The 14,342-nt window shown below is 40.3% G+C and overlaps 1 protein-coding gene across 9 annotated transcripts in view; it reads left to right on the forward strand.

The window, feature by feature from the left end:
- CHL1 (cell adhesion molecule L1 like) overlaps positions 1–13,895 on the forward strand; it is a 145,539-nt gene extending 131,644 nt beyond the window's left edge. For 6 of the 9 annotated variants that reach the window (XM_017829887.1, XM_017829892.1, XM_017829891.1 and 3 more), the window contains 4 exons: positions 5,001–5,162; positions 5,833–5,964; positions 6,766–6,838; positions 8,719–13,895. In XM_017829887.1, coding sequence (XP_017685376.1) covers positions 5,001–5,162; positions 5,833–5,964; positions 6,766–6,838; positions 8,719–8,935 — 584 coding nt within the window. In that variant the 3' untranslated portion in view covers positions 8,936–13,895. Of the gene's footprint in view, positions 1–5,000; positions 5,163–5,832; positions 5,965–6,765; positions 6,839–7,560; positions 7,565–8,718 lie in introns of all 9 variants that reach the window. The other 3 variants (XM_017829894.1, XM_017829893.1, XM_017829895.1) reach the window with 3 other exon arrangements.
- Positions 13,896–14,342: the final 447 nt, after the last annotated feature.

Genomic DNA, 14,342 nt, shown 5'->3' on the forward strand with positions numbered 1-14,342 from the left:
GGATCCAGTTGTGATCTGCAGTTTCTTTTCTCTAGAAGTAAAACTTCTCAGCTGTCTTGGAGCCTACAGTCTCACTGTAGTATACTAGTAGAAACTATTATTCTACCCATTAGTCTATTAATAATCGTATTTATTAATCACCATGATTTAAAATTTATTCTTCATTAAGGAAATAAAAAGATTTTTTTTTCCCAGCTAAAAATCCACCATTTCCCCTCATTAGTTACCTTTTCTGGCCTTCATTGGGCAACCAGAAAAATGTGTTTTGGCCACTGGAGATTCTATAACTTCTTGGAATAACCTTGTCAGGGTTTATGAGATGCATCCCAGTCTGTGGGATGAGAATGTTGCCATTTCTTTATTCTCATTCCCTTCTTTCCTCGGACTGTTTTCCAGCAGTGGCAACAACTTGTTCTTGTTGCTCTTGGAATAGAGTAGGGTAATTAATAAAAGCTGCAAGGGTCCAGTTCTGTGATTTATGTGCTCCTGGCTGGTTCTCAAGCCACCCTAAATTAGGGCACTGCATCTGTCACTGAGATGCCATTAGAGTTCTGTGTCATTATTTGCTGGCTAAATTGTTCAGATATTTTTCAACTAAACGTGATAGGCTGGGAAAAAAAAAAATCACTCTTTTCAGTGACCTTCTTGGGGTTTTAAGCTGTGGTGTGGGAAGGGAGGCAATTGCTCAAAATTAAAACAATCTCTCTTTTTGAAGAAAGGGAGTGATTTCAGAAGTCAAAGTTTATCATTCAAAATGACCCCCGTAAATGACAGATATAAAATGTGGTGCCCTCTGAAATGAAACTCTGTGATGGAGCACTCTGGGGTTTGATTCAGGGATTCTATATCCAGTTTAATAATAAAACCATAAAGCTCTCCTTGTTCATTTTAAGGCTTTGAATAACTTCCCCTGCTGTAATACAGCCTTTGCCAGGGGTATTTCAGAATTTCATGATACATTCTGCCAAGAAAGTGCAGATGTTGAGGTGGAAGCTCTGCTTTCATTCACATTTTATCATGGATATACTTTATCTGCTATTGACTTCATTTATTTGGAGTTACCTCTGTTGTTGTAGTCTGGAATCAGAAATAAAAACCCATCTCTTTTTTTTAAATATGTACATATAAGAGTATGACTGTAGCACCACTGAAAACAAGGCTGTGCAGAGAAAATTGCTTTGCTCTACATTATAATTTTTCCAGCCTGTATTTTATGAGGAAAACATTTCCCAGTGATGAGTTTGCAGTGGCAGGAATGGCTGAATTTAGTAAAAAAAGTTCACATCAATTAAATAAATATAATTCTCTGTATAGATTAATGGGTAGAAGCAGAGAATCATTTAGGTAGGAAATGTACTTCAGGATCATCCCATGCTCACATCTCTGTTTCTTCATAAAAGGCCTTTTTCCTATGACAGATCTTAAACATGGCCACAGTAACTCAGCTATGAAACCCTGATAGGCAACCTAATATCTTTATCATCTCTTGATAAAATACTGTGGACAATCATGAAGATTCTGGGCAAAAGGATACTTGCATTGTACTGCAAAATGAAGAATACTTTAATTTTTGTGGCTTCATCTTAGTTTCCTTCCACAGAAGAAAGTGTGGTGTTTTAAGAAAATGAGATTTCTCTCTAATTTTACATTTACAAACATTATTTCTCAAATGACCTACAAACTAATTAATTTACCCTTGAAAATGTCCATTTCCCAAGGAACGTCAGCCCTCAGAAACGTAACACAAAATAATGTGTTTGCATAAGCGAAGAAAAATAATTTAATATATCAAAGCTGCTTTTCATCTTGTTACCAGTGGTTCTCGAGGATTACTGAACATGTAATCCATGTTGAGAATTATCACCGTGTGTCCAGAAATTCAAACATTAACAAAAAATTCAGAGGAAACCTTCCAAATGTAGCTTTATTTTCCAGAAGAGCCAAGAAATAGAGGCTCACCAGTTTTATTACATTTCCGTGGCAATGGGCACGTAACTTCTAAAGGCTTTTTGAAAATCTTAGCCAGAGGTTCTTACTTTCCTTCGTGACCAGAGTAACCATTTGTAACAAATGGGGTTTTAGTTCTCTTTTGCCACAGGCACAGGGAAAAGGAATAACACAAAACCTTGGCCACATGTAACCACTGGTGCTGTTACCAGCAAACCCTTTTTGCTCACAATCGAGGGAACCCAGTGAAATCTGGGTGAAAATTTCCTGATCACCACCTCACCTCTAAATTCTTCTCAGTAGACTTGGTGTACAACAGGCTCACTAATCTCTACAGATTAAAATAATCCCAATTTAGCATGAATTACTTCCTGCACTAAAAAAGCCCAGGAGATGAAGGATACTTGGGATGCATATTTATACACTTTTAACAGCCAGACAGCAGGGGAAAATTAATGAAAGTTCAACTTTCCAGATGTATTTAGACAGGTATGGTTATAAATGAAGATGCTGCCCACAATTATTATTTAGCTATTAGACTGCCAGCTTTTTTTATCTAAGTCTGTTTTATAACAGATGTGCTAACTTTTGGAGAACTAGCACTCTTGGAAGTCTTTGGGGGTGGTTTCTATTGTTTTTCCCTTTATACCATAAGCTTCTATAAAAAATGGGTGTTGGGTTGTTCTCATAAATCTTGGAGCCCGGCAGGAATATTGTAAAATTGCAGTTCAGTGTTTAATGTTCATGCAAGTCCCATGGTATGGCTGATAAATAGTGGGGGAAGATGAAAAGTGCTGGTGATATGCCTTTATTACTAATGTTCCTTCTCCCTTATTGGAGATTAAAAACCTCACTCAACTGCTTTCAATTTTCTGAAGCTCATTCCTGCAGCTCTCTGGCCTTCCAGGACGTGGAGATTTTCCTTGTCTGGGTATCTTTGCTTTTATTTTTCAGGATCCCACACTGCTTTTTCTATTCCAGCCCCAATTAGCCAGGCTTTCTCCTCTGTAGGTCCAATATCGAGTGTGTAACACAGAACATAAGAAATGGCGTGGAAAGAAACCTCATAATCACTGGACACTTGTTCTGAGTTATAAAGGAAAAATCAGTGTTTTGGGATAGGTGATGGTAAATACGCTGGAGATCCAATGGCAAATCCCCAGTCCCAGCTCAAGTTGGGCTCTAACCTCATCCCAGAATGTTCCTCCCAGCCTTGTGCTGCTCCATGTGCCAGGGCAGTGGCACAGCTGGAGGATCTGAGACAGCTGAGCAACAACTGGGCAGAAAAAGGGGTATTTTCCAGCCACATCAGCTCCCATTTCTGCTTCTACAAAGAGCTGATCATTCAAAAAGAAGAGGTTGGCACAAGCTGGACATAAATAGGTGGGAGACAGGGCCTAGTTAAGCTGGTTTAAGAATCTGCACAACAAACCACAGCTGTGGGCTGCCAGTGAGCTCCAGCTTTAACTTCCCAGGAATTCAGGATAAATGCTTGCTAGTGTTGTGTACACACTGGATCATGTGGTTATCATGTCATAAACAAGTGTTTTATGGTATTTAATAGACACTGGGTTGAAGGTTCATGTTCATTTGTGCTACTTTGTGGGTAATATTTCCATTAAATACATTTTTCTGATGCCTTGATTTTAGAGCGTGTAATTAAAATATACCTGTGGTATCCTGTTGCCTAATTTGCAGTTTGATTAAAAATTATAGCTGGGTTTCACATACTTCATTTAGCAAAAAATTACTGATAGATGGATTAATTTATGCTAATGAGCTGTGCTTCAGTATCAGCAGTATTTCAGCTGGATGTGTTCTCTCTGGGTCCCAATGGGCTACTAATTTAACTGCTTATTGTAATACATGTAGAGTTGCCTTGGAAAACTTATCTTGAACTGCTGCTTTGACTGTGCTTGGATTTGTCTTAATCTTTTTGGTTTTTTCTCCCTTCAGCTGTCAACTCAGCCTTAATCTCCAGCAGCTTCTTGCTTTGCTTGTTCACTAGTCGAAGTATTAATGAACATTGTTTTACTACCACTGCTAGTTGGCAGAGCAGTTTTCAAATTACACTGTGTGCTCCACCTTTAGTTTAGACCACTTTGGATAAAACAGGCAAACTGGGCAACCGAGAACAATTAAAGAGTTATTTTTATCAAATGCAGCCCCCCAGTCTCTCTCCTGCCATGGAGGACAGAGACACTCCCATGCTGATGATTAAGAGATCCCTTCATGTCACCCACAGTTCTGAACTGGCTGCTATGAACAGGCTGTTCCTGTTCAGGCATTATGTCCTTTTTTTTTCTCCACAAATGCTGTTTTGAAAAAGCTTATTTAATACCCCCCAGTCTGAATGCAGACAGAGGTTACAGGAGGTGTTTTGCAAGTATCTAAAACCAAAGCTACTGGAACTTCCCGTCTCTTGATCAAATATGAAACTCATCAGGAACATTTAAGTGCTTAAATATCAATTTAAAAGCGAACTCCAGCTCTATTGAAACGAGGCATTGTAGAGTTTGAAAGGACATGGAAAACTACTGTCAGGAGAGAAATGAGTACAAATCCCGATGTTATTTCTTTCTGTGAGGCATATAAGAATCCATATCCAGATAACAAGCTGTCTGTGCTTCCCTGCTGAGCTCAGTTCAATGGGAGAAGCATCAAACCCCAGATTATCTTTACACAGTGAGCCCGTTTGCAAGTTGTAATTTTTTAAGCATGCATTAGTTAAAGCAGATCCATAATCCCCCATCAATATTAACTTTCATCCTGGGAGATGTACCAACCCCTCCATAAACATCAGGATTACTTCACTCAGCTCTTTTATTTCACCTGATGGAATATTAAAAAATCAAGCAGGGGGAATGTTTTGGTTTGGTTTGGTTTGGTTTTTTTTTACTTTGAGAAATCAAATTGCCTGATGACAAAGGTCGAAAATCCTTGTGTGTGTCCTATTTGTGTGTTCTTTGCCTTGTTTGTGAGTGTGCATTTCACAGGCCTTTTGTTGGATGACTCCCATTAACCAGTGTGACCTGACTGTGTACATTCCGTAGGTAAAGGGACCGGCAGGATTTCTGATGCAGTCAAACCCACCCAAAAGTTTCACCCCATTGAGGCACTTGAGCCTGGCACTGAGTACACAGTTCGACTAGTGACTAAGAACTGGGTTGATAACAATAGCATTTTTGAAGATGTAATTGAGACAAGGGGGAGAGGTGAGCCACAAAACCCTTCCAGGTGATAAACATTCTGAATGTGACTCCATGTTGAGGTTCCATCTGGTGTTCGTGCAGTGAAAAGTCTTCCAAAATCATCATTTTCCCCTGTGATTTGTAAGTTGGCCCTCGCAGTTGAATCCCACGGGAGCACAAACACATCTGAGGTTCTCTGCTGATTCCTGGGCATTACCTGATGCACTGGAACAATCCCAGACCTTTCCAAAGCAGCTTTCCCTCCTGTGGGATTTCAAAAGGGTAGTGCTGTGATATAAATCCATTTGAAGTGGCCAGTCTGGTGATTTGCATGTGCTGGGGGCACTTTTAACTCACTCTCTCTTTCGCAAAACTGCTTTTGCATGAGAGGCTTAACAACTCTCTGCTCAGCTTTGCTGTGTGGTGTTAATCCTGTGAGTCAACTGCTCTCTCAGAACTACCTTTCTGAAATGTCTGTGTTGTGCCTTGTACACTCTGTGTTCCCCTTAAATCCAAAAATGCCACGCTCTGGATGTGTTTCTGCCTTGCATTTAGGTAGAACACCATAAGTAGTGATAGACTGGTTCAATTAGGATCCAGCAGAGAGCATGTGATGTATTTATGTTATCACAGGGTGATGCCCTTTTTCTCTGATTAATTTTCTTCCTTTTTGCTCCTCTTCCATTTCCCCAAGCCTATGCTGGAATTTATGATGGGATTTCCACCCAGGGGTGGTTCATTGGACTGATGTGTGCCATAGCTCTGCTCACCCTGCTGCTGCTCACCATTTGCTTTGTCAGGAGAAATAAAGGAGGAAAATATTCAGGTAAATGGATTTATTGTCCTTTCGCTGTTTTCCACATGTTAATAACAAACATCCTTCAGCCTTTTCTCTCTGGGGGCAGCAAAGCCTCGAGCACAAACATCCAATTAGGATTTGTAGCTTTTGATAAATATCCACAGAAGGGATTTTAATGAATACAAGTGAAACTGTGCTCTCTGGGTGAGACAGTGCCGTGTGCTGGTCAGAGAGCTGGCCAAGGCTTTTGATTGAATCTTCAGTGAATCTTCCAGCATTTAATCCAGCCAAAGTTCCTTGTTGGCAGGGCTCCCTGCTCACTTCCCACCTGATAACTGCTGCTTGACACACTGACAGAACTTCCACAGGAAGCCAAACTTAAAAAAAAGTGACTGTTTTGCTAAAAAGAGAATATTTTGTTAAAAGTCATACTACAATTTTTAAAGAAATTAGTAAGGACTTAATTCTAAGTATTGCAGTATAACTCTGGTTGCCCAGAGAGGTGGTAGATTCCCCAGCCCTGGAAAATATTCAATGCCAGGTTGGACGGGGCTTGGAGCAACCTGGGCTAGTGGAAGGTGTCCTTGTCCATGGCAGGGGATGGGACTGGGTGAGCTTTGAGGTCCCTTCCAACCCAAACCATTCCAGGATCCTATAAACACTTTCCAGCTTTTAAAAAATTAGGGAATAGCCCCAAATTATAGTGTGTCCAGCCAGCTCCAGGTCAGGCTGTGGGTGATGACAGGAGGTTTTCCCAATTCATCTGGGAAGAGAAAAGTCCACGTGGGAACACGACCCACAGATCTGTCCTTTATTTTATTTGCACAGTGAAAGAAAAAGAAGATTTGCATCCAGATCCCGAAGCTCAATCAATAAAAGATGAAATCTTTGGGGAATATAGGTAAATAGGACCTGCTTTCCCAAGCATTTGTGTTTGTGGGGGTTTTGTTTGTTTTCCAAATGCCATCATTGTTTGGGACATTTTTCTAGCATGCAATTAATGCTGTTTTTCATTTTCAAAGCAAACCTCATAGGAGTGGATAAGAGTAGGAATATAAAGGTATATCCACTATACTTCAGTCCATCCAAGCTGGGATATAAGGAAATGTTGATTATGGTGGTTATTTTTCACTTTTTTTTTTTTTTTAATAAGCATTGTATGAATAATGTAAATATATATGATAATTTGGGTTCCTGCTGCCCACTGAAGTCATAGAATTAATTCTATGTCTTCAGTGGTTTTCAATCCCAGTCAGACCCAAATCTGTAATATGTGAAATGCTCATTTTGTGGAAGAAAACAAGGAAAAGTTCGAAATATGGTAAAAAATATAAAAAACCCAAACAAACCTACAGAAGTCTCTGTAGCAGAATTGAAATAACCACTTTGGCTGCTTTAAAAAACCTAAGACTTAGAGTAATATGTAATTGTGGTGTGAAGGAAAATGCATCATTATAAGAACCATGCTGGAAAAGTGGTGTCTCTGGCCTTAAGGGCATAAAATTGCTGTTGAAATCCCACTTATATATACTACATTATTTGTACTGGAATAGGGGCTTTTTTTTTCTGCATAATTTCATCTTTATTTAATTTTTAATGCTTTCTAATGGGACAAATATTTAGAAAGGTAAGAAAGTCCTGAGGTTAATAACTCTGACCCCCTCCTTTCCCCCTGAAATCCAAACTTGCCTTTTTTATCAGTAGAAATGCCAGGTGCAGAAAAGCAGCAAATATTTTTATGTGTTGGTTGCACACACATTAAGTCTATCCTGAAGAAGTGAAGTTCAGATTAGTTTTTCTGTCCTTCCTTGGATAACGTTGCCAAAGCTTTGACACTGAGTTGGCATCAGCAAGGGCTGTAACTGAGTAATTATGTACCTAATTCAGAGGCCTAATTGAGGTTTTTTTTAATGTAATCTTTTAATCTATGTTCCCAGTCCCCCCCAAATATTGTGTTCAGTCAGGGGAAATCAGGCTGCTCTGGTTCTGAGCAGGAATAGCCACTGGAATTCCCCTTTTTTCCCTGAATTTTGATGATGGGTCTGTCTTTTTCATGGAATTTTCATTGAACGCAGACTGCACGTGAGCAGAACCAGCCACTGATCCTGCTTTTGTTTTTCCTTGTTCCTCCTCTTTAGCAGAGAGAAAGTCCACCAGTTAAAGATAAAATAACAGCAGAAAAAAGGGGGGAAAACACTTTTATTAGTACCTAAACTCAAACAGATGCTCCCAAGGCAGTGAGATAAAACCTCCAGCTGATGCCTCATCGGTTCACTCGCCCACCTCTAAAGGAAAATTAAACAATCAGGCCCTGAATATTGCCCATTGTTTTGTAAACTGAAAATGTCTCTCTGTAAGGTGCCCAAGACTTGACATGAGCCCTGATGGCTGGAACAGACCCCTCAGATCCTTTCCAGCATTTCCTTTTCTCTCTCCTTCCCTTTCTGTCCGTTCTTCTGCGTGCCCAAGGCAAAAAGGGCAAAAGATTAAACCTGTGGGTAGTTTTCATTAATATTTGCCTTTTTAACCAATTAATTTGTTGAACAGTGATCAAATCCCTCTCGAGGGAGTTCAGGTTGGTGACACCCACCTGTGTGAGGAGCAGCAGAGCAGGACTCACAGGGTCACATCATCCATGTCACCACCCACTACACATTTCTCCCTCGCTCTTCCCTCCTGCTGCTTTTCTTTCCCAATAAAAAGAGCAGGGTTTTTTGTTGTTTTTTTTTTTTTTTGCAATGCAAAGCGGGATTTTTGGAAAGGCATCTCTTTATTTTGTAGTGACAGCGATGAAAAGCCGCTGAAAGGCAGCCTCCAGTCACTTAACGGGGACATTAAAGCCACTGAAAGTGCTGATAGTCTGGTAGATTATGGAGAAGGGGAGCATGGGATGTTCAATGAAGATGGTTCATTTATTGGAGCTTATTCTGGATCTAAGGAAAAAGGATCAGTGGAAAGCACTGGGAGTTCTACGGCAACTTTTCCTCTCCACGCCTGAAATATTGGCAGGAATGATTGGTGTTTAATTGTGATATTTATCTCGATCAGCACTCCACAGGTTGCCAATTGAGCTGGTCAGGACCAACCTGACACCCAGGTAATATAAAAAATGAGTCACTGCCACTAAAAGATGATTTTCTATCTTAATTTCTATACGTTTTCTTCTAAATAAAACAAAAATGAAGAATTATTTGCTATACGAAATGTGTTAGTCTGACCAACCCCGAATTTCTCGGTGTTATATCTGTATCCTTAAATGCTACTCCATGTGTTTCCTAGGTTTGGAATATGTTTCTCTGTACAGATAATTTTTTCCTGTATGGCAGTTGTCACTTTGTACTTGCATTTACGTGTAGAATTCCCACATGTATCATGGCCTCAGTTATAACCTCGGAGTGAGTTATAAACCAAGAAAATCAAATCAAAATAGCAGGTTACTCTGCAAAGTGGCACAATGACCCTACTGAGAAAAATGCTAATTTAAAATACCAGAGAAATATATTCTATATATTGTATAATTTTTTCCTGAAGAGTTAAACTCCTTTGTGTATGATACTCTAAAAATTATTTTAGTGGTTACAGCTGACTTCAATTACCAATACTTAAGAGATGCAGCTTTATCCACAGCAAAATGTGGATGAAGCTGCTGCCCAGTAGCTGGCACTATTTCCTTAAATAAGTTAAGCTGCAGCATCTTTCCTGTGGCAAGGCAAAACAGGGTTCCCATCCCATCACTCAAAAGTGTTTTAATTTGTTTTCCCCAGTCTCTGCAAGCTGCATTTCTAAGCAAAATACTTGTTGTCTGTCTCATATCTGTATATTTGTGAGCTAGCAAACATTTCCTGGAGACGTTGTACATATGATATTAATATTGACACAAGTAAAGATCAGCCTGGTTTTATTTTAAATGAGACATGTTGCTAGCATGGGTCTGTATAGCTGTGTAGGAATGAATAGAATTGCTTCTCAATATGAGTTTGGACCAGCAAAACTAGTTTTCTGAAAGAGTTTTTGTGTATTCCAGTCATCCCACTCTCACACCTTTCCAGTATCACCTTAAACTAGAGCTACCTGACTTTCAAGAGATCATTTATTTTCAAGCTATTCACTGTTAAATAAACAGAAGCAAAAGCAAAGAGAAAATATTATGGTAGAGTTTCTGTTAATATTTTGTTGACTGAATGCTGGTTTAAATTCTTTCCTTTGCCTCCCCAACACTAACTCAGCAAAGCTGTACAGCGCATTTTCTTGGTCTTTTTGTATCGAAATCTCCTGAATCTCTTTTAATAGCATTTGTACTTTTGAATCTGCTAATTTGAGTAGAGTATCGATGTGGCTTCATTTCTTCTTGGGCTTACAAAGGACTGTCACTTCCATTAGAATGTTTGTAAACAGTGACTGCAGGAGGAATAGATCCTAAAAGCTATTTTGCATTGTGATGCTAATTAGGCAAATCTCCCCAGTGACTCCTTCATGGGCTCCATGATTTCAGTGGAGGAAAGCGAGGAAGCAAGAATTCCTCCCGTGGTTCTGAGTTTCCAGTAAGGGCTCCAATTAAGCCCAGTTAGTTGACCACAGAAATGCGGGTTGTTCCCAGTGGAAAGGCTGTGGATCACACTCAGCTCCCCCGAGGCTGGGGCTGCTCCTCAGAGCTTGGTGATTTCTGGAAGCCTTTGGTGCTCGGTGCTTCTGCATATCTGTGCTTCTTTTTTTTTTGTTTACTTTTAGCTTTTAAGGGCCTTTCACGTAACCTCTGTTTGGGACAAACAACCCCCAGCCAGCCAGCCCCAAACCCCCATTCAGGCTGTGTATGTGAGTATAAAATGATGAGTGGAAACCTGCCCTGAATCAAAAATCACCCCACGCTACATCAGTGACCCAAATCATTCACTTTTTATAATATATAAAGTTTTATATCCTGTATTTCACTCGATCCAAACATGGAAAAATTCCAAAGTGCTTTTCATTTTGCTAAAAAAGCCCAAACAGGAAATCTTCCTTTTCAGAATAAGGGAGTGCACAATTGGAGACATGTGAAAATTGGCATCTCAGCAACAGAGACGTTTCCCGGCAGCATCTTTATCTGCTGACTCGTGTCTGCTGCAGCCCAAACCAGATAAAATCTAAGAACTGATTAGGCTTGTGACAATCTTTGCTGCAAGCTTTGGGCTGTTTTTAATGTATTTCCTGTAGGAATCATCTGCACTGATCAAGGGTCTTCTAAATAGGAACAAAATTAGGGAATAAAATTGTGGTGGGCTCCCCCAAATCCTCCCTGAGCCCTCTGGGCTGGGGACGGGCTGGGTTTGCTCATCCATTTCCTTGTGCTTGGGGTCACTGCAGATAAACCAGACTCCTCTCAGCAAATACCTCTGTTAAACAGACACAAACTTCAGATTGAATTAGTGAGTGTCAAATTATGGAATAATGAACACGAATCCCCTGTGCTCCCACTCGCTCTGTTGCTGCTGAGAGGTGTTTATGATGTCCCTGTGATGTGCTGCTTTTCCTATTAAAATTTTAATTCAGATCCTTAAATCTTAGTGTTGGTGTTTCATGATGCCTCAGGGCCTAAAAATCCAACAGTGAGGAAAAGATGTGCAGTGGAACCTGTGCAGTGCACACGGACTATTGAGGAAGGTGCCCCGTGAATATTAAACAAATGGCTCAAACTCTCAGGAAATCTCCCTCACCTGAGCTGTTTTCTCTTCCCCAGTCATTTATTTCCCTGGTTTTCCCTCTCAATGGGCTTTTATTTTCTGCAGGAAGGGTACAGCTCATCCAGTGTTCCCTGGGAAGTGCAGGGCACTGATGGTGTTTTAGAGATTTGCTTTCAAAAATAAATTAACAGAGCAAGGCGAGATTTTCCTGAGGAGTTTTTTGTCATTGTAAGGAGCTGGGCTGAGGTGTTTTTTCTAGATGTTACAGCTGAGAGAAAGTGTGGCCATGTAGCTCAACAAAAAGCATCCCCAACTTTACTGCACATCACAGAAACATGGAATATCCTGAGCTGGAAAGGTCACCAAAGTCCAACTCCTGGCCCTGCACAGGACAAGCCCCAAAAATCTCATGATGCTCTGAAATCCTACATTAAGTCCCTAAATCCTTTGTTGCTTTTTTTTTCCCCCCCTCTGGAGAGGAGTGTTTATTAAAATTAGCTGATGGCAATCTGTGGTGATTTCATTAATTAGTACCTGGCAGGGAATGTCAGCCTGTCTGCTGGGAGGAGGGAGTCCAGCCGTGGGAGCAGACAGAGCTGGATTGGGAATCATTAATTATCCCGTGCCATGGCTGGGGCCTGGTTCCATTTGGGAATCATTAATTATCCCGTGCCATGGCTGGGGTCTGGTTCCATTTGGGAATCATTAATTATCCCGTGCCATGGCTGGGGTCTGGTTCTGTTTGGTTGTGATCCACCATTTCATTTTACCTCAGTCCAAGTGTGAGAGGGGAAATGACACTTTCAGATTTGATATCTAAGTCTAAATCATGTGATTCCAACCAGCCAGGAGGAGGGATTTCCCTGGCCCCACTCATCCAGGTTTGTGGGTTTAAGCAGCCTCTGGAAAGAAGAGAGGGATGGATGTGTCCCAAAAAGTTGTGCAGTTTTGACTGTGCATGAGAGGAAACAAATAAAATCAGCTCTTCCTAAATCATGGGAAAAAACTCTCTGTCCTTTCTCCCAGGTGAACTGTTTGGATTCACAGAGCAGCATAATATTGGTTTGGTATGGACTGTAATCCCAGAACTATTTTTTGCTTTAATTAATATATATATTTATGCATATATAATGTAATTACACAATCAAGAACTTGTAGGAATAGCCCCAGCTTCCTTCTCTTGCAAAATTTGGGGATCCAATCTCCAGAAATCTTCCATTCTCTGCAGTTCAGCAGGAAAACACTCCTGGACTGGTATCAAAGCCCTGCTGGGGCTGGACCTTTAGGAAGAGCAGAATTAGGAATCAAATCTGAAAATGACTTTCCCCCTCTGGATAAAATTGTGTGTTCATGTATAAAAAACCTTCTTTGTAACTCACGTCTTAAATGGATCTAATTGGAATATCATTTAATGATTGATATTTGTTCATGTTACACAAATTTTAATGAGCAGCTCTTTTCCTGGTAAGTAATTCCATTGACCAAGTGGGTCAATCCAGTGCATGAGAGGTTTTAATAAAAGTTTTCAGGCCCATATTATTTTTGATGTGAAAATAAGAACTAGCACAATCTTTCTGTATAAAAAGGTGGGGTTTTTTTTAAACGATAAATCCACATTTTGTAAACAAAAGTTAGAATAACCTTCACTGATCCTCGAGCTCCTGAAAGGAAACCTCCTCCTCGTTTTTACAGTCATTATTTTGCAGATGAGAGGTGCAATTAGGTTATTTTACTTGCCTTCAAAAAACAGAGCTAAAGAAAGGAAATTCTTCCCAGAGAATTTCCTTTGTTTGCCCGTGGATCGAGCCCTCGGCTGCACCTCTGTCAATGTTTAGGGTTTCAAAATATAAATGCACAAACCGTGTTGGAGCACCAGGACATGTTTACATGGCAGCTCTGGATCTCTCCTGTCCAATCTCAAGTGATCTGCACTGATTTGTTCTGGTTTCAGGCAGGAACCCCCCCCCCGGTGGGTTTGAGCCAAAGCACACTGTCTGTGTTTCGGTTTTTTATTATTATTATTATTATTGTTATTGTTATTGTTATTCTTTACACGAGATACTTTGTAATTTCACGAGGAAAAAGGATCAAAGCAAATGTGGTGTCACCGTCAGGGCGTTACTTTTTCGGAGCTAAATGTTCGTGTGCATTGATTAAAGTTTAGAGGAACGTGTTGTATCTGTAGTTGCTGTTTGTACCACGCAGGTGTGCACGTATGGTTCGAAAAGATATTTTCATTTTACATTGAAATACAACTTTGCTAATAAAAGTTTGACTTGATGTAATCTTCAAAAGCCTTAGTTGTAATCAGCAAGTTTCTCTTTTGTTTTGGTTTGGAGTATTTTTGGTTTGTTTTTCACCTGAGAGCATTTATTTGCTGGGAATCTGCTTTATTTGTCACCCACAGCTCTCTCTTGTGGTGTGTGTGGGGGTTTTTTTTGCTTCACATCAAGGCTGAGCTGCCCTTGGCTTTCACTGGGACTGTTGGACACCACGGACCAACAACCACGTGGATACAACACCAAGGCAGGATGAACCTGACCTGCAAACACCCCGAATTCAAATTCCTCATTAATTCCATGGTCTGATCATCTCCTGGATCAAACTGTCACCCCAGACACTGTCAGCATCTCTTACATGCTTTATCTACTCTGTTAAGAGCACAGAACCTTCCAGCACACAGAGATCTAAGCTGAGGGACACGTGAAATACTCACAAAAATAACATTATCCAGGTTAAAATCCA

This window comes from Lepidothrix coronata, unplaced genomic scaffold (assembly GCF_001604755.1).
Source record: "Lepidothrix coronata isolate B3197 unplaced genomic scaffold, Lepidothrix_coronata-1.0 Scaffold170, whole genome shotgun sequence".
NCBI lineage: Eukaryota > Metazoa > Chordata > Aves > Passeriformes > Pipridae > Lepidothrix > Lepidothrix coronata.